Genomic DNA, 19,487 nt, shown 5'->3' on the forward strand with positions numbered 1-19,487 from the left:
CCCTTACCCTCCTTCGTTGCAAAGATGGCATAGGACCGTCCTGCTAATATTCTCTCATTGCTTCATGTTATTGTACTGCCAACAACCTCCCCTTCAGTGCAATCACCAATGTTTTGTAATACAACAACCAGACTTAGCACAGTACAAATTTATTCCTTTGTTTTCCCCTTTATTAATATTGTGAAATTCCTAAAGTCTGGACTGCTCGGGTATTGGGCAGTATTTTTAAAATTCAAATTTAAGGAGGAGTAGATGAGCAGGTACATTTTAATAGTTTATTCATTAGCCTGCTTCATCTATAAAAATGAGCAGTTTTAAAGAAAAATAAAATTAACACTTGACAAAAATGTAATGCTTGAAATCATGTTTAAAAATGAACATTGTAAAAGAAAAATAGTCTACATTACAAATGAATTTCCTTGTGATAAGATTACCTGTAATAAGTCTGGTTACTTGTTGCTGCTGTGCATCTGTGGTGTTTACACATACATTGAAAGTTTGAGAGTTTTTGAAAAGTCCAGATTCTCGGGTGGTCTGGATTTCTTGCATCCAGATTTTTGGACTTCTACTATATACATCACCCACCACTCTCACCACTGCCCCATCCACACAACCCCTCCCTCAATCCCCTCCTCTGAAGCATTTCAGATCAGATAAGAATCACTTTTCACATTGGTTTGAACTCAATTTTTGGAAAAGACTCAAGACCAGATGGACAATGGAACAGACTCATTAACATTGCTGGAAAAAAAAGATGGTGGATGGAGGAGTCTCTACATTCTGGTCTGCTTGTTGATTGCACTGAAGGAGATATAATCATACACTGGTGGTGGGGAGATCTCCTTGTCTGTATCCTCGATCGCAAGGGTCAGCTCCTCCGAATCCACAGTGGTGTAGAAGTAAGCCATGATAGAGAATATGATGGAAACAGCAACCAGGAGGCAGGAAAATAGCACAAACTCTGCCCACTGAGGGTGAAAGAGGTCACAGTTACTACAAGTGGCATTGATAGAGTTGTACAACATACATTCAGCATGCCATTCCTCTGCTATCCAAGAAGCTTTCCGAGGCCAGTGCTGCTTGCTTGTCAGTCTCTCCCAGCTGCCACGTTACAGGTCACCGTGGGGCACAAAGCAAGGTGAACATTGAGAACTCTTCAGTTGGTTTTTAACCAGTGTGGCTGTAATGTCAGCCCTGCTGCTGGTGCGGACCTGGGACAGCGGAGATGCAGCACTGTTCTGAATGGTTCAACTGCCTGGTCCTAATGCCAATGGCTCCGTAAGGGCTTTAAACGGCCTGTTAAAGGAACCTATGGTGTTCGTAAGTAAAAATCCTGCAACTGCGAGGTCTGTGCCCAAGATGGTGGCTCCTGTGCTGGGCAGCAGCCATGAGGGGTTGCAGACTAGAGGGAGTAGCAGACTGGCAGGCTGGGAATGGGAAGAACAACTCCCAATTGAGAAGAAAAAGCATGAGAGATGACCCTGCAGGACGATGACCATGGCAGCAACTGAAGGACCCTAAAGGGGATGGGGGGGGGGGCACACCAGCAAGGGACTCAGCAGCCACAGGCTGTCAGTGACGTGGTCAAGAGTCCCGCACGGGTTGCGAGCTGCTGGACACTGGCTTGTGGGAGCCAGGTGTCAGATACAGGTTTTGGAAGGGTGCTGAGAGTGGGGGCTCCCAGAGGGCCTCTGGCACTGAAGGCTTCCTGGTCATGTTGGGAGTCTGGATCTGTAGCTTGGGTTGCCCATGAATTGTGTGGCTGTGGGAACACTGGAGGCGAATCCCAAGGGCACTTGGGATGTACTTTTGGTTCTCTTTCTCTCACACTTTAAGGGGTGCCAGTCAGTACTAATGGCACTCTTTGCCTTCAGCAGGCAAAAGTTAAAGTTTATTATGAATTAAAGTAAAAACATAAGTAGGAGAAACTCAGCAGGTCAAACAGTGTTCTTTATATATCAAAGATAAAGATGCAAAACCAACATTTCAGCCCTTCATGAATATAATATAAAGGGATCAAGCCCGAAATGTCGGTTCTGTATCTTTACCTTTGCTATATAAAGGACATGCTGAGTTTCTCCAGCATTGTGGTTTTACTTCAACCACGATGTCTGCGGACTTTTGGGTTTTACTTAAATTTATCATGTTTGTTACATATATAATGGTTTATTATATGGTAATAAAAGAAACTAAAAGGAACACTGTTTTTAACAGGATCTTTCAGCGACAGTAAACGAGATCCCTTTTGAACACTACAATTGCATCTACCTCCATTATTCCCCTTGATTGCAGATTCCAGGCACTAACCAGTTGTGTAAACAAAATCAAAATCTTGATGTCACTTTTAGCTCTTTAGACAATGACATTCATTCTACATCCTTTGGTTCATGATCCCTCCATCAATTGAATCTGAATACTTTATCCATGCCCTTCAAAATCTGAAATATCGTCATGATACCATCTCCTCTATTTCATGCAGAACAACCCAGTTTCTCTCGTCTTCTCACATAACTCAATTTCTTCACTGATGGAATTATTCTGGTGGCTCCCATCTCCAGTTCTTCAGAAGCATTCACATCTTTCCTGAAATGTGGACACAATGCTCCAGTTGTGGCTTAACTAGTGGCCATCGGGGATTTTGCTCATGTAATCTATGCCTCTAATTGTAAACCCCAATGATTCAACATTCTCAGTTGTCTCCAAAGAACTATGAATACACAGTATACACCTGAATCTTTGCTCTAGTTTCAAAGATAAGAATATAAGAAATTGGAGTAGGAGTCGGCCATCTGGTCCATCGATTCAATAAGATCATGGCTGACCTGGTCGTGGACTGAGCTCCACTTATCTGCCTTTTCCCCATAAACTGTATTTCCCTAATATGCAAAAATCTATCTGTGTCTATATTTAATGAGGCAACCTCTACTGCTTCCTTGGGCAGAAGATTCACTCTTGTCTGGAAGAAGCAGTTCCTATTCATCTCTGTCTTAAACACACTCCTCCGTTTGCCCCCTAGTTCCTACCAGTGGAAACAACCTCCCTGCTTCTGTCTCACAGTATGTATTCCTTTTATTATTTCTGTAAGATTCCCTCGCCTTATTCTAAACTTCAGCGAGCACAGTCCCAGGAAAATCCATCTCTCCTCGTAGGCTAACACTTTCAATGCCAGAATCAACTTAGTGAACCTCCTGCCCTCTCTTCATATCCCTGCAAATTCATTTCTGCTCTAGCGTAAGGCTGCATTTGATTCAGTAGCCATATAGTCTCTTTCCATACTGTTACCATTCTGTGATAACAAATTCCACAGACATGCAAGTATACATTCATACATTTACACAAGTAGAATCCCATCTATCTTCCTATAGACACACACATGCACACACACATAAGCTTTCTGACTCTCACAAACACACAAATGCATGAACAAACACATACTGAGTGTCCTTCACACTCACATGCACACACACACACACACACACACACACACACACACACACACACACACACACACACACACACACACACACACACACACACACACACACACACACACAGAGTTTCTATTTTCTTCCATTGAAGTGGTATTAAAAAAACTAGCTGTATATCATCAGTATCGGCCAGTTTCAACCCATCCATATCTAAGCTACAGCCTGTGAGCTAACCCAGTTATGCTGAGAGGGCTACCCCACAGAAAGCTAAGGCAGAAGGAGTCTGGTACCTGCGCCATCAAAGCCGTCTTGGCCACAATGACCACAATTACGTTCCCAAAGGCCACAGTGAGGAGCCAGCCAGACTGAAGGACTGATTTCATATTGGCAGGAGCCTGAAACAATACAAATGCAGCAATTTGACAAAAACATTCAAAGACACACTCAAATTAAGCTGCCTGTAGAATCATGCAGCTCAGAGAAGAGCCCTCATCCCACCATGTACTGGTGTTTTGAACAAGCTCTCATTTCCCAGCTCGTTCTACACATATTCACATTGCCATTCTGAGTATTGCTACTGAATCTGCTTCCACTGCCCTGTCCAGTAGTGAGTGCCAGATCACAAATGGTTGTTTAAAACAAAATTCCTTCTCTTGCCAACTAAATTCTCCGTTGCAATGAGCTAAGTGTGCTGTGCTTTTTCCTTGAATCTGTGACGCTTATGAAAGGAAGTTGGATTGAATGCTGTTTTGGTCAGAAGCCAGTTAAAGATAAAGGTAAAGGTTCCATTATTGTCAAGAAATACTACATTTAGATTGTAAACATGCATGAAATTCTTTAATTTTTGTCTATTGTAAGGCAGACAGGGAATTGGCACTTTGTCCAGTGCCCCTCACAGTTGGAGACATGGCGTACTGAATGTAACAGGCTATGGGAAATGCAGGTGATTTTGGATCTCTCTGCACATGGATTTGTCCTCAGTTCCTATGCACTAATCGGGGTTTGTCTTGACGTTTGTCTCCATCTGCTGGCAGTTTAGAAATCTGCAACCCCTGGCTGCACAACCACAAGTGGGGATAGAATACAGAACATAGAAATCTATACCACAGTGTTGTGTCAACCCAATAACCTACTGTAACAACTGCCTAGAATTTCACTACTTCATAATCCTCCATTTTATTTTAAGCATTGGAGCAGAAATCAATACAGAGTATCATCAAAGCAGCCGAAAAGATCGATCTCCCTTTCCTTTATGAACAACATTCACCAGGAGTGGTACTTAAATAGGGCTCAAAAGAATTTTAGAAGATACTTTCCATCCAGCAGACAGTATCTTTGACCCACTACCATCAAGGAGGTACAGGAGGTTCAAAATCAGGACTGCCAGGCTGAGAAATAGCTTCTTACCGCAGGATGTGAGATTGACAAACAGCAAGTATCCTGTAACTGAGTATATCATCCCCATATATTTATAAATATTTATTTTAAATTATATCTTTATGCATATATGAGAATATTATGCGCTATGTATTGTGTGTGTATGTGTGTGCACCATGGTTTGGAGAAGCAATGTTTTGTCAGGTGGTATATGTACAGTTAGATGACAATAAACTTTAACTTGATTAATCAGGGAATTGAGTTCAAGAGTCGTGAGGTAACGTTGCAGCTCTATAAAACTCTGGTCAGACCACATTTAGAGCATTGTATTCAGTTCTGGTCACCCCATTACTGGAAGGATTTAGGAGCTTTAGAGAGGGTGCAGAATATTTGTTATTAAAAAAGGTTGACTGAGCTAAGACTTTTCTCTTAGTGGCCAGGACTGTGCACAATACTCCAAGTGTCGCCTGACCAGTGTTTCATACAATTGCAATATAACAAACCAACTCATATTCTATGCACTGAAGGCAAAATACCATCCCAGACTCCAACCTCGAATGAGAAGGGACCTCATTGAGAAGAAGGTCTGGATAGATCAGAGTTACACTCATTGGAATTTAGAAGAATGGGAAGGGATTCCAATGAGATATAACTAGAATGGTTAGATGCAGGATGAATGTTCCCAATTTTGGGGAAGACCAGAACAAGGGGACACAATCCAAGGAGAAGGGGTATGTCATTTAGGACTGAGATGGAGAGAAACTTCAAGTTTCTCAAAGTGAAGGGGGGAACTTTTAGGAGAGAGAAATCAGTTTTTAAATAGAGAGTTGAAGGTGCCTGGAAAGCATTGCCAGGTGGAGGCTGCAACAATAGGGCAATTTAAGAGACTCTTAGACAGGCACGTGGATGAAAGAAAAATAGAGGGAATATGAAGTAGGGAAGGTTTCATTTTTTAAAATTCGGTAAACATACAGTATATAGGTCAGAACAACATTGTGAGCTGTAATGTTCTATGTTCTTCACTCAGAGTGGTGAACTTGTGGAATTCTCTGCCACAGAAAGTCACTGAGGCCAGTTAATTCAAAATGGAGTTCAATGTGGCCTTATGACGAAAGGGATCAAGAGTATGGCGAGAAAGCAAGAATAGGGTACTGAGGCCGTATTGATAAAATAAATGGTGGAGCAGGTTTGAAGGCTGAATGGACTACTCCTGCTCCAATTTTCTATGTTTCTGCATGGAACAATCCTCCCTTCTACAGCTCCAAACTCTCACTTTATAGCTGGGTCTCTTGTCTTTGTTACCTCCCCCATCATGGGTAAAAGATTTTCTTATTATCTATCTATCTATTTATTTATTTATTAAATATGGAACGCTTCACGAATTTGCGTGTCATCCTTGCGCAGGGGCCATGCTAATCTTCTCTGTATCGTTCCAATTTTAGTATATGTGCTGCCGAAGCGAGCACAAATGGGTAAAAGATTCTTGCCGTCAACCCTGCCTATGTTGTACAGCTGTGTCAGGTTCACCTCTCAGACCCCTTCATTCCAGGGAAAACCAACCCAGGTTCTCCTGATGACTGAAATTCTGTGATCCAGGCCACATCCTGGCGAGTCTCCCTTGTATAGTCTCCATCATGAGCAGAGAGGGTGCAGAGGTTTGAGCAGCTGAGGAGCTTCATGCAGAGAGTAGTGGGAGAATGGAACTAGCTTTCGGCTGAAGTGGTGAATGTGGGCTCAATTTTAATATTAAAGAAAAAATTAGAAAGGTACATGGATAGGAGGGGTATGGAGGGATATGGACTGGGTGCAGATCAGTGGCACCAGGCATAATAAGTTTGGCGCAGACGAGAAGAACATGTTTGCTGTCTTGTAATGTTCTATGGGTCTACTTTATGAAATGTTTATTAACAGACCTGAATGATGGAAGCCAACAGGCTTGTTGAACTGAATTCCTGTAAGATGGGGGTGCACGGGATGTGAGAATGGTGAGCAGTGTGTGAGGGAACGACTTTGGATCCATCTTCTTAAAGCTCTTCACCATGATGGTCCCTTCCCAGAGTCATATCTGGGTTGGCACTGGACTAAAAGCTGGGATTGATTGTGCTACTGGGTTTCAGCTTCATTGTATGAGGCTTTCACAACAATGGCAGAGGTCAAACCAGATGCTGATCATCTTTAATAAAACCACCATTGTGAAAATGTGTCTGCTGCTATTTCATTTCAGGTTTCCATTGGTGAGTACACATCAGAAAACCACAGTACCTGAGAATAGGAGAATTCCAGTCCCGTTATGGAGAACAACACTTCTCCAGCAGACATCAGCACATACTGTGGAATTTGCCAGGAAAGGTGAATTGTATTTGCGCTGATATCCTCCGTCTTCCAGACCTTCACGCTGCTCTCATCAGGCTGGTGGGGGGGGGGGGGGGGTAAAAACACAAAAGATTGAAGTTATTGATGCCCAAGTACAGAGAGACTTTGTGACTCAGAATCTTGTCAGTATAAGGTTAGTGGGATCTGGAAGGGAGCACTGGAACAAAGAACTTACTCTCCATTTTGTTTGGGTGACTCCTTAAATTTTGCTCATTCCTTGCGGAAGGACTCAAGCATGAAACACTGGTTATGTATCTTTATCTTTGCTACATAAAGTACACCGCTTGACCTGATGCATTTCTCCAGCTTTGTGTTTTTACTTCAACCATGGTGCCTGTGGACATTCATGTTTTATTTCCCCCTTACTTGAGGTCTGGGAGTGCTGAAGCAGGGGTCTCACTGGTTGACGGAGCACTGGGACAGAGGCCTGATTAGTTGTTCAGGAAGTGCAGGAACAGGGGCTCCATCAGTTGGCCAGGCTCTGCTGGATCCAGGCTCTGCTGGAGCTAATGAGTAGAAGGGAATGCTGGAACAGAGGACCCATTGGTTGGCAGGAAATGCTGGAACAGAAGCACAAATGGATAGTCAGGAGTGTTGGGTTAGGGGCTCCATTGGTTGGTTAGTTAATGCTGAATTCAGGGAGCCATTTGAGTGGAAGGGAACACTGGAACTGGTGCCCTAGTGAATGAAACAGACAGCTATCAACTTGTGAGCCTGATGCTGAAACAGAGGGATTTCAAAATGGCCAACTGGTGAATAACAAGAGTCTATTTCACACGAGGTGTGGTTGAGATCTCACTTACTGCTATGTCCACAATAATGGTGTATGCTGCTCCAAAATCTAACAGCCCCAAGTCCACATCGAATTTCAATGCATCGACTTCACACATTCCCTTGTAACTGTATAGAAGACAGAAAGAATTATGACAACAAGCAGCTTCCTAGGTTTTATTACACGTGGATTCTGGCACCAAAAGAAAGCGTTCTACCTCAGCCTCTGGCTGCTATGGAGAGAGTGCAGAAGAGACTTACCCAGGATGTTGGCAGGAATACATTGCTGCTGTTATATGGAAAGAATGGATGACCTGGCCTTACTCTCACAGGAACAGAGAAAGCCTTATAGAGACATAAAATGATAAGGTACATGGATAAGGATAGAGTCAGAACCTTTTTCCCAGGATATGGGGGACTAGAACTCAAAGGCTCAAGTTTAAGGTGAAACAAAGGAAATTTAAAGGAGATCTGATGACAAGAAAAGGCATTGGAGATAGCATAGAAGAAGTTCCCTAATATACTCCTTTGATTAGAGAGTATGAGTGAAAAGGAGAGGTTAGACAAATCTGGGCTGTTTTCTCTGGAGCATCAGAGGCTGAGGGGAGATCTGGTAGAAGAGCCATGGTCTTTGTCGGGGGGGAGGAGAGTGAGAGTGTCAGGATCACCTGTGTGGCAGTGAGCCAATGAGAAGGCCAGAGGAGTTAGCTGGGTGGTGTTTAGGAGTTGAAGAATGCAATGTTGTGTCTAGTGAATAATAAAATGGATTCATGGCGTGTTGAAAGAAACGAGTGAGTATATTCTTTATTTGTTTATAAGCTGTGTTAAATCACTGCCATTACAAATGGTGACCCTGACGTGATTTGAACATTCAGTCTTCTGATGCTGTAAGACGGCAGTAATTACCCCTTTCAACATGTTTGAGTTTCTGCGAATGCCATTCAGTCGATGGAATGCACTCAACATTCCAGCGGTTTATGGACCACGTACTCGCCGGCCTCAATTTTCTTTTTGTTTACCTCGATGATAATCTGGTCGCAAGTGTTGATGAAGAGGAGCACACACGTTACTTTATCTCATTGTTTCAGAGGCTTGATGAGTTTGGCATTGTAATCTATCCCAGTAAATGTGTTTTTGGCTCTGCTGATCTTATATTGTTGGGACATCAAGTTATGTAACATGATATTTTGCCTGATGAATCAAAAGTGCGAGAGATTTGAGAATTTCCTACACCCATTGCATATGGCCAATTGCGACTTTTTTTAGGCATGATGAATTTTTAATACTGATTCCTACCAAATGCTGTAGTATCTCTATTACTCCTTACTGAACTACTAAAAGAATCTGATAAGTCCATGTCCAAAAGATTAACAACTTTGGGAAATGATGCTGTGTGTACTTTCAACAATGTGAAGGCTGTGCTTACGAATGTCTTGAGCCCAAGGCCTTGCTTTCTCTGACTACAGATGTGCCAGTCAGTGCGGTGGGAGGAACGTTAGAATGAGTCCGTGCGCAATTGGAACCTCTGGCGATTTTTTTTCAGCCAAGCTGTCACCGGCTCAGTACGTTTGGTTGAGAACTCTTGGTCTTCTATCTCGCAGTGAAACACTTCTGCTTTTTATTGGAAGGTCATCCTTTCACCACTTATACAGATCACTAGCCTCTTATGCATACTGCAAATACAAGCTCACACCTCTACTCGCCCAGAGAGATTCGGTACTTGGTCTTCATCCTACAATTTTTATCGGACATCCAAGGAAAAGCAAATGTCGTGGCTGATGCCCTGTCCAGGCACATTATTGACACCTCACATACAACTTCTTCCATTGATTTCACTGCCATGGCTCGTGCACAGCACACTGATCCTGATCTCACCCAGTATCGCTGGATCAACTCTGGTCTCCATCTTCAAGATGTCACCCTGGATGAATTGGGTGAAAAGTTAGTCTGTGATTTTTCCACAGGAAACGAAGTGGGAAATTTTTGCGTCACTTCGCAATCTATCGCTTCCTGGTAGAACAGCAGGGTAGACAGTGTGTATCGACGGTCCATGTTCTGCATCAGAGCCAGAGGGCCAGTCAAATAGTATCTGGCACTACCACACAAGATCAGGCTGAATTGTCAGCCCTCCGGACCGTTACATAGTGGGACAGTTCATCAGTTGCCTCCTTGCATGGCTCTCAGGCTGGGGGGGTGGGGGAAGGGGGGTTGCTGTCATGGTCACGTACTTATCTTCATTGGGAGGAGGAGAGTGAGCGTGTCAGGATCATCCATGTGTGCAGTAAACTGGGATTCAATGGTAGGGTGTTGTGGTGAGTCTGGCTCTGCCTCCTGGCTCCTCCCCCATCTGCTCACATATAACCCAGGTTTCCCGCCTAAATCCAGAACCCTTCCGAAAACCACTGTGAAACACTATCCATAGTTATAAGCTCATAAAAGGGTTTGTTATTTCTCCAGTTGTGAGAGCTTTTATTTACGCTACACAGCCCGACACTGTTGAGCTTTTTGCTTGCCTGTACCCAACTATTCCCCTGTCCTGATCCAGAATTATCCATAGAAACACTGCATATGGAAGTAGGAGAAGGCCATTCAGCCCTTCAAGCCTGATCCACCATTCATAAGAATATAAGAGATAGGAGCAGGAGTCGGCCATCCGGCCCATTGAGCCTGCTCCACCATTTAATAAGTTCATGGCTGATATGATGAAAGGCTCACCTCCACCTACCTGCCTTTCCCCATATCTCTTAATTCCCCTACTTTGCAAAAATCTATCCAACCTTTGCTTAAATATATCCTCATCTCAGTCCTAAATCTACTACCTTGGAGCTTGAAGCCACATCACCTAGTTCTTGTCTCCCCCACCAATGGAAACAACATCCTACTTCTATCTTGTCTTTGCCTTCCATAATTTTATACATTTCTATAAGATCCCCTTTCATTCTTCTAAATTCCAGTGAGTACAGTCCCAGATGACTGAATCTCTCCTCATAGTCTAAAATGCAATACTATTATGGCTGATCACAAGACTTTAGTATCCTATTCGTGCTTTTTCTGCAATAGCCACATCCAACTCCCTTTTGAATATAACAAACCAGGTGTTACAATCTAAACCAGCAGCAATAGAAATTCACCAAAACAATGGTATCTTCAAAACAATAATTTTTATTAATAACTATTAATATAACATTTCTTACTTAACTCTAAACTTAACCCCACTATGCGCAAATATATATTTATGTGTGTGTGGCAGATCCCAAACCATTACAGTTTAGACACAAATCTGAAGAGATGATTAAAATTTAAAGTTCAGTGTCTTAGAAATCTTTTGCATTGAAACTTAGAGTAATTATGAAGTGGATGAGGTGCCAAGTCATCAAACTTCTCAAAACTCACGAATTCTGATGTAGTTGCTTTCAGAGAAATGTTTCTTCAGATGAATGATTTTTCCATAATTCCCCTCTCTTGCATGGAGTTTACAGAACTTGTGATTTCCACAATGATTTCACAACACCAGGCAAGGGTTTTAGATGAAATGACCATTACAAATGGCCCAGCAACACTGCTTTCTCTTAACAAAGAAAAACAGTCGAAGTGATCATTTTTAGTGATCAATAAAGTAGCAGTTCTTTTCTCATAGAATGTCATTGCATTTCTGATGTCAGATAATCTGGTTCACAAAATTAAAGATGTTTTCTTGAAGAGTCTTCATCATTTGACATGACATCACTGATGGCTCTGTTTGAAGTTTCATTTCTTCAGAAAGATGAGTCAACACCAAATGGTCTTCTGTTTGGCCAGATGGTTTTCTGAGTAAATGCCATTATTCTAGGTTTCAATGGAGAATAATAACCAAACTTCTTCCTGCTAAGAAGTAGCAGTCAAGCTGTCTCTTTGAGCAAACTGGCTTCCAATTGAATAATGATAAGGCTTTGATGGCTCCCACTTGACAGAGCCTGGGTATCTTGCCCTGTCCAAAGCCACCCAGTAATTTTACTAAGAGCTATATATATATATATATATAATCATAAAAATTAATAATAACACAAGTCTGTCACACCTTGGTCTGTGACCCCCTTATTCTGAACTTACTCACCATCAGGAAAATTGTTCCTGCATCTAATCTGCCCACTCCTGTCAGTGTGACGACCCCTCTCATTCTTTAAATCACAATCAGTGTCACCCTCACCTATCCAGACTTTCTTTGCACATTAGTTCTGCCATCCCTGGGAGCAGTCTGGTAACATCCACCCGAGATGTTCATGTTTCTCTCTCCCACTGATATTGCCTGACATGTTCTGTTCTTATTGCAGAAGCCTGAAGAACTGAGTGGTCTTGGGGTCCATGTCCACAGGAAAGAGGTGTACAAGATGATGAGAGGCATTGATCGAGTGGATGGCCAGAGGTGGTTTTCCCAAGGCTGAAATTACTAAGAAGAGGGGGCATAATTTTAAGGTACTTGGGAGTAAGTACAGGGGGGATGAAAGAGGTAGATTTTTTCCACACAGAGGTGCCAGTAATAGGGGTGAATGCAGGTACAATAAGATCTTTTAACCTTTGGACTCTGTGTCCTGGTTTTATACCCATCACCAGCTGGTTCATAAAGTGTATCTTTGCAAAGGGTCAAGGGAAAACAGCTGCTTTGCCAAGTTCCACAACAAGAAAAAGTACTGGAAGTAAAGGTAAGAACATTCAAATTGTTGTTGGAGTATCTAGGACTATGTAGGGTATGAACAGGACAGTGAATGGCCGGATATAATACGGTGTTAATAACTGAACAGATCGACCAACTCTGGTTTACCCATGGATCCAGTCTGGAGTAGATATTATGAAAGGTTAAAAATGGCCAGAGTCCAAAGGGTTAAGATAGGTACATGGAACTGAAAAAAAAATGAAGGGTTATGTAGTAGAGAAATTCTTGGCAGTTTTTAGAGTAGGTATTAGGTCAGCACAACACCGTGGGCCGAAGGGCCTGTACTGTGCTTTAGATTTCTATGTTCCATGAAATTCGACATGTCACCAGCATCTCTCAACAACTTCTACAGGTGCCCCATTGAGAGCCAATATATTAAAAGATTCATCCCACCCCGACCACACTCTCTTTACCCATCTCATTGGGAAGAAGATTCACAAATATGAGATCACTTCACAAGATTGAAGGACAATTTTCCACCACATTTGGACTCCTGAATGATCCTCGCATGAGTAAACTTCTGTTGCCTCTGTTCCATATCAACTGATCTCACTCTGTAACTCCATACTCGTCTTACCTGAAAGATGTACTGGTCTGCTGACAAAACAACATCTATCACTGTATCTTGGTGCATAGAACATTTCAGCACAGAAAACAGGCCCTTCACCCCTTCTAGTCTGTGCTGAACTATTATTCTGCCTGGTTCCACTGTCCATAGCCATTCATACCCCTCCCATCCATGTATCTGTCCAAATGCTTCTTAAATGTTAAAATTGAGCTCGCATTCACTACTTCAGCTGGCAGCTCATTCCACACTCCTACCAATCTCTGTGTGAAGAAGTTCCCCCTAAACCTTTCTCCTTATGCCCTCAACTCATGCCCTCCAGTCTGTATTTCACCTACTCTCAGTGGCAAAAGCCTACCTACATTTATTCTGTCTATACCTCTAATAATTTTAAATACCCCATTCTTCTCTGCTCCACAGAATAAAGAGCTAACCTGTTTGACCTTTTCCTTTAACTCAGTGGCTGAAGTATGGGCCACATCCTAGTAAATCTCTGCACTCTTTCTATCCTATTGATATTTTTCCTGAAGTTAGGTGACCAAAACTGCACACAACACTCCAAATTTGGCCTCACCAATGTCTTATACAACTTTACCATAACATCCCAATTCCTGTATTCAACACATTGATTTATGAAGGCCAATATGCCAAAAGCTCTCTTTACAATCCTATTTATCTGTGATGCCAGTTTCAGAGAATTACAGTGCCCTCCATAATGTTTGGACAATGATTCTTTTTTCCTTTATTTGCCCCTGTGCTCCACAGTTTTAAATTTGTAATCAAACAATTCAGATGTAATTAAAATGCACATTCTAGTTTTTATTCAAGGTTATTTGAATACATTTTGGTTTGACCATGTAGAAATTACAGCATTTTTTTTTATATAGAGTTCCCTATTTCAGGCACCATAATGTTTGGGACATTTGGCTTCACAGGTGTTTGTGGGTACTCAGGTATGTTTAATTGCTTCATTGGTGCCAGTATACAAGAGCTAGGTTTGCTTAAGCTTTGGATCAACTTTTGAGTGTGTATCTGCCATTTTTCAACATTAGGACCAGAAGCCATGATGAGGCTGAAGAACAAGAATAAAACAGTAAGAGACATCGCCCAAACCTTAGGATTATCGAAAACAACTGTTTGGAACATCATTATTAAGAAATAGCATACTGGTAAGCTCAGTAATCGCAAAGAGACTGATAGGTCAAGGAAGACCTCCTCTTCTGAAGACAGAAGAATCCTCATCATAATGAAGAAAATCCCCAAAAGCATGTCCGTCAGATCAGAAACACTCTTCGGGGGAAGGTGTGGATATGTCAATGTCTGCTGAAAACTTCACGAACAGAAATAAAGAGGCTACACTGCATAATGCAAACCACTAGTTCATCACAGAAGCAGATTAGTTTGCCAAGGAGCATTTAAAAGATCCTGCAGAATTCTGGAAAAGGTCTTGTGTGCAGATGAGACCAAGATTAACTTATAGCAAAGTGATGGCAAGAGGAAAGTGTGGCGGAGTAAAGGAACTTCCCAAGATCCAAAGCATACCATCATTGCCTTGGTTTGCATCTTTCAGTGCAGCCTCTGTATTTCTGGTCATGAAGCCTAATGAGGACAGTAGTGATTGACATATTCACATCCGGAAGAGTGTTTCTGATCTGTTTGGGGATTTCCTTCATTATGATGAGAATTCTTCGGTCATCAGCAGTGGAGGTCTTCCTTGGAATTCCAGTCCCTTTGCGATTACTGAGCTCTATCTTCTTAATGATGTTCCAAACAGTTGTTTTTGGTAATCCTAACATTTTGGTGACGTCTCTTATTGTTTTATTCTTGTTCTTCAGCCTCATCATGGCTTCTTTAACATTCATTGTCATGTGGAAAAATGGCAACTACAGACTCCAAAGATGACCCAAAGCTTATAAGTAAGGCTAATTTTGGTATATCTGCACCAATGAAGCAATTAAACAGACCTGAGTACTCACAAACACCTGTGAAGCCAAATGTCCCAAACATTATGTCTGAAAAGTGTTGTAATTTCTTCACGGTCAACCAAAAGGTATACAATAACCTGGAATAAAATCTGGAATATGCACTTTAATTACATCTGAATTGTTTAATTACAAATTTAAAACTGTGGACCAGAAGGCCAAATAAAGGAAAAAAGTGTCTTTGTCCCAAATATTATGGAGGGCGCCAAACATATCTGCATTCATAGATACCTCTGTTTTACTGCACTCCTCAGTGCCTAACCATTTACCTTCCCCGTTCTTTCTTGGTTTGTTCTTCCAAAATGCAACATATCACACTTGTCTGCATTAAATTTCATCTGCCATTTCTCATCCCATTTATCCAGCTTGTAAGCTCTACAAGTTTGATTTCCATGATCTGCAAGATTTTGATTTTGTATGCATGTACTGATCTGAGGCTTAAGCACTGGCTCTACTATCTGTACACAGGTGAAATATAACACTCTGCCCCCAAAAAAGGTGGCTACTCCATCTTGTTCTGTGGCAAATGAGCCTTGTACTGTAGCAAACCTCCACTTACTGTCCTCGAGTCACTACTGTGTATGCGGAGCTGCTGTAGTTCGCATCCACAGTCCCGAGCTGCTCGTGACCAAGTGTGAAGTTCATGTCTTTGCCGTAGGCATTCACGATTCTGTGGACACAAACCAGGCCTTGAGTGGGAAGGTGAACAGTTTTTTTTTTCAAACTTTATTTAAAGATAGAAAAAACATAACATACAGTCTAGTAATAATCAAAAATTAATTTTACAAAGATATATATATAAAAAACAAAAAAAAACTTTAAACAAAAAACAGAAAAGAAAACCCAATCCCACCCTCCCACCCCTTCAGCCAGCTCCCTTAAGGGGAACCAAGAATATAAATTATATATATTAAAAAATTATAAATGTTAATAACAATTCAAAGTGTATCTAGATGCATATATTCCAAATATAGAGACCATTTACTAACAAAAAAGAAATAATTATCATTTAATTATAGGTAATTTTTTTCCATAATAATACAAGTTTTCAATTCATTTTGCCAACATAGTATATTCATCTCTGTATTGCCTTTCCAAGTACTCACAACACATTTACACGCTACTGATAACACCAAATGTACAAAAGCAATTTGAATTTTATCCAAACCCAATCCTCTCAACAAAATCAAATTACCCAACAAGAAAATCATTGGGTCTAATGGTAATGTAAAGTTATACAGTTTTTCCAAAACTACTTTAATTCCTTTCCAAAATGGTTGAACTTTAACACAAGTCCAAACAGCATGTAAAAAAGCTCCAATACATGAATCACATCTAAAACATGAATCTGAATTACTAAACCCATATTTTTTCATTTTCTCTGGAGTCAAATATAATTGATGTAAAAAATTATAATTAACCATTCCATATCTTACATTAGTCAATTTAATTACTTTATCCTGACACATATCTGCCCAATTATCTTCAGGAAAAATAAACACTAAATCACTCTCCCATTTAAGTTTAGATTTTTCCCAATCCGACTTATCCATATTATCTTGCAACAGATTATACATAACCAAACTATAACCCTTCTTTGGTACAGAGGAAATCAAAGACTCAAATCTCGACAAAGTATGTAAATTCATCTCTCTACCATAATTATCCTTTACCAAGGCTCTAAGTTGGTAATACACAAACAAAGAATTTTACAGATATATCAAATCTCTCTCTCAATTGATTAAAAGAAAGAAATTGTCCCTCTTCAAAGCAATCCTGTATTGTCTTTATACCCTTAGAATCCCAACTCTTTAAATAATTATTAAACATTGAAAAAGAAATAAGCTGGTTATTATACAATTGAGTTAAAATTAATAATTTATCTTTTGATCCCGAAACCCTATTTTTTAAAAATCCAGATCTTTAGCAAATGTTTCAATACTGGCATATTATGTTCCTGTAACAAATTCAAGTTCCAACAAAATATAAATTCATGTACCTCAACCTCAGAAATACATGCCATTTCCACCTTAGCCCAGCTTGGAGGTTGATCTAGATCCATCAACCTACAAATAAACTTCAACTGGGCCGCTTCATAATAATTTTTAAAATGTGATAACTGAAGTCCACCTAATGCATATTTCCATGTAAGTTTATACAATGTCATTTGAGCTAATTTACCTTTCCATAAAAACTCTCGCACTGTCTTATTTAAATCCTGAAAAAAAACCCTTTGAAAGTAAACAAGGTATAGACTGAAATAAGTATTGAATTCAGGGGAAAAATATTCATTTTAATACAATTGACCCTACCAATCAAAGTTAATGGAAAATATTTCCACTTAATCAAATCAGCTTTTTTTTTTAATTTATTTCTCACATTTTTGGTAATTGGTCATTTGTTTTTTTTTCCTTTCTAAGTGAATCTTCTTCCATATATTGAGTAAATGATGCAGTTCTGGTGCGCTTTTATATTGCACCAGCTTTTCATCCCACATAAAATATATGTTCCAGTACCTTCTCCCCTATTTTATCTAGCTTTGTCTTTGTCCAATCTGGTTTATCCCTTGTCTGATAAAAATCTGATAAATACCTTAATTGTGCTGCTCTATAATAATTTTTAAAGTTTGGTAACTGCAAACCACCTTGTTTATACCACTCTGTTAATTTATCTAATGGTATCCTCAGTTTTCCCCCTTTTCCATAAAAATGTCCTTATTATTCTCTTTAGTTCATTGAAGAATTTCTCTGTTAAGGGAATTGGTAACGATTGAAATAAATATTGTAACCTTGGGAAGACATTCATTTTAATGCAATTTACCTTCCCTATCAATGTTAGTGGTAATTCTTTCCACTGTTCTAAATCTTCCTGTAATTTCTTCATTAATGGCTGATAATTTAATTTGTACAGGTGGCTTAAATTATTATCTAATACCTAGGTATCGGATTGCTTGTGTTTGCCATTTAAATGGTGAACCTTTTTTAAATTCTGTATAATCTGCATTACTCATTGGCATCACTTCACTTTTATTTGCGTTTATCTTGTACCCCGATATTTCTCCATAATCTTTCAATTTCTTATGTAGTTCTTTTATTGATATTTCTGGTTCTGTTAAATATATTATGATGTCACCTGCAAATAAACTGATTTTATACCTGATTTTATACTGATTTTTATCCCTTATAATTTATTTTATACTGATTTTTATCCCTTATAATTTATTTTCTGTTCTTATCAGTTCTGCCAATGGTTCTATTGCTAAAGCGAACAGTGAGGGAGATAGTGGACATCCCTGCCTAGTTGACCTACTTAATTTAAATTGGTTCGATACATATCCATTTACTGTCACCTTCGCCAATGGTCCATTATATAATGCTTTAATCCAATTAATATATTTTTCTAGTAGGTTGAACCTCTGTAATACTTTGAATAAATAATTCCATTCTACCCTGTCAAAGCCTTTTTCTGCATCTAAAGCAACAGCCACTGTTGGCATCTTATTTCCTTGAACTGCATAAATTAAATTAATAAATTTACAGACATTATCTGCTGTTCGTCTTTTCTTAATAAATCCAGTTTGATCTTGTTTTACCATTTTTGGTACACAGTCAGCCAATCTGATTGCTAAGAGTTTTGCTATTATCTTATAATCTGAATTAAGTAGAGATATTGGTCTATATGATGTTGATGTTAGTGGATCCTTCCCCTCTTTGGTATTACTGTAATTATTGCTGTCTTACATGAATCTGGCAAGCTTTGTGTTTCTTCTATCTGGTTCATTACTTCCAGGAGAGGAGGATTTAATAACTCTTTAAATGTTTTATAGAATTCTATTGGGAATCCATCCTCTGCAGGTGTTTTATTGTTTGGCAGCTTTTTTAATATATCCTGTATTTCCTCTATTTCAAATGGTTTTATCAGCTTGTTTTGCTCCTCATTGCAATTTTGGCAGTTCAATTTTACTTAAAAACTCTTCTATTTTGTCTTCTTTCCCCTCGTTCTCAGTTTGGTATAATTGTTCATAAAATTCCTTAAAGTTCTCATTAATCTCCATTGGATTATATGTAATTTGTTTGTCCTTTTTCCTTGATGCCTTGATTCCTTTAGCTTGTTCTGTTTTAAGTTGCCAGACTAATATTTTGTGTGTTTTTTTTCTCCTAGCTCATAATACTTTTGCTTTATTTTCATTACATAATACATAATACCTTATACATTTGTAGTGTTTCGTATTTTATTTTTTTGTCCACCAATTCTCTTCTTTTTGTTATATCTTCCCTTGTTGTTTGTTTTTTTTTGTACTT

The 19,487-nt window shown here is 39.9% G+C and overlaps 1 protein-coding gene and 1 non-coding gene across 2 annotated transcripts in view; both read right to left on the reverse strand.

Moving 5' to 3' along the window:
• Positions 1-338: 338 nt before the first annotated feature.
• Positions 339-19,487, reverse strand: part of slc15a2 (solute carrier family 15 member 2) — an 89,153-nt gene continuing 70,004 nt past the window's right edge. Inside the window, exons 19-23 of the mRNA XM_069934808.1 lie at positions 15,746-15,856; positions 7,982-8,078; positions 7,068-7,214; positions 3,719-3,823; positions 339-968 (exon numbers count right to left, since the gene is read on the reverse strand). Coding sequence (XP_069790909.1) covers positions 774-968; positions 3,719-3,823; positions 7,068-7,214; positions 7,982-8,078; positions 15,746-15,856 — 655 coding nt within the window. The 3' untranslated portion in view covers positions 339-773. The remainder of the gene's footprint in view (positions 969-3,718; positions 3,824-7,067; positions 7,215-7,981; positions 8,079-15,745; positions 15,857-19,487) is intronic.
• On the reverse strand, positions 6,165-6,271 carry LOC138762525 (U6 spliceosomal RNA). The gene has a single exon (XR_011356933.1). It is a non-coding gene; the product is annotated as a U6 spliceosomal RNA (small nuclear RNA).

Source organism: Narcine bancroftii, chromosome 4, assembly GCF_036971445.1.
Source record: "Narcine bancroftii isolate sNarBan1 chromosome 4, sNarBan1.hap1, whole genome shotgun sequence".
NCBI lineage: Eukaryota > Metazoa > Chordata > Chondrichthyes > Torpediniformes > Narcinidae > Narcine > Narcine bancroftii.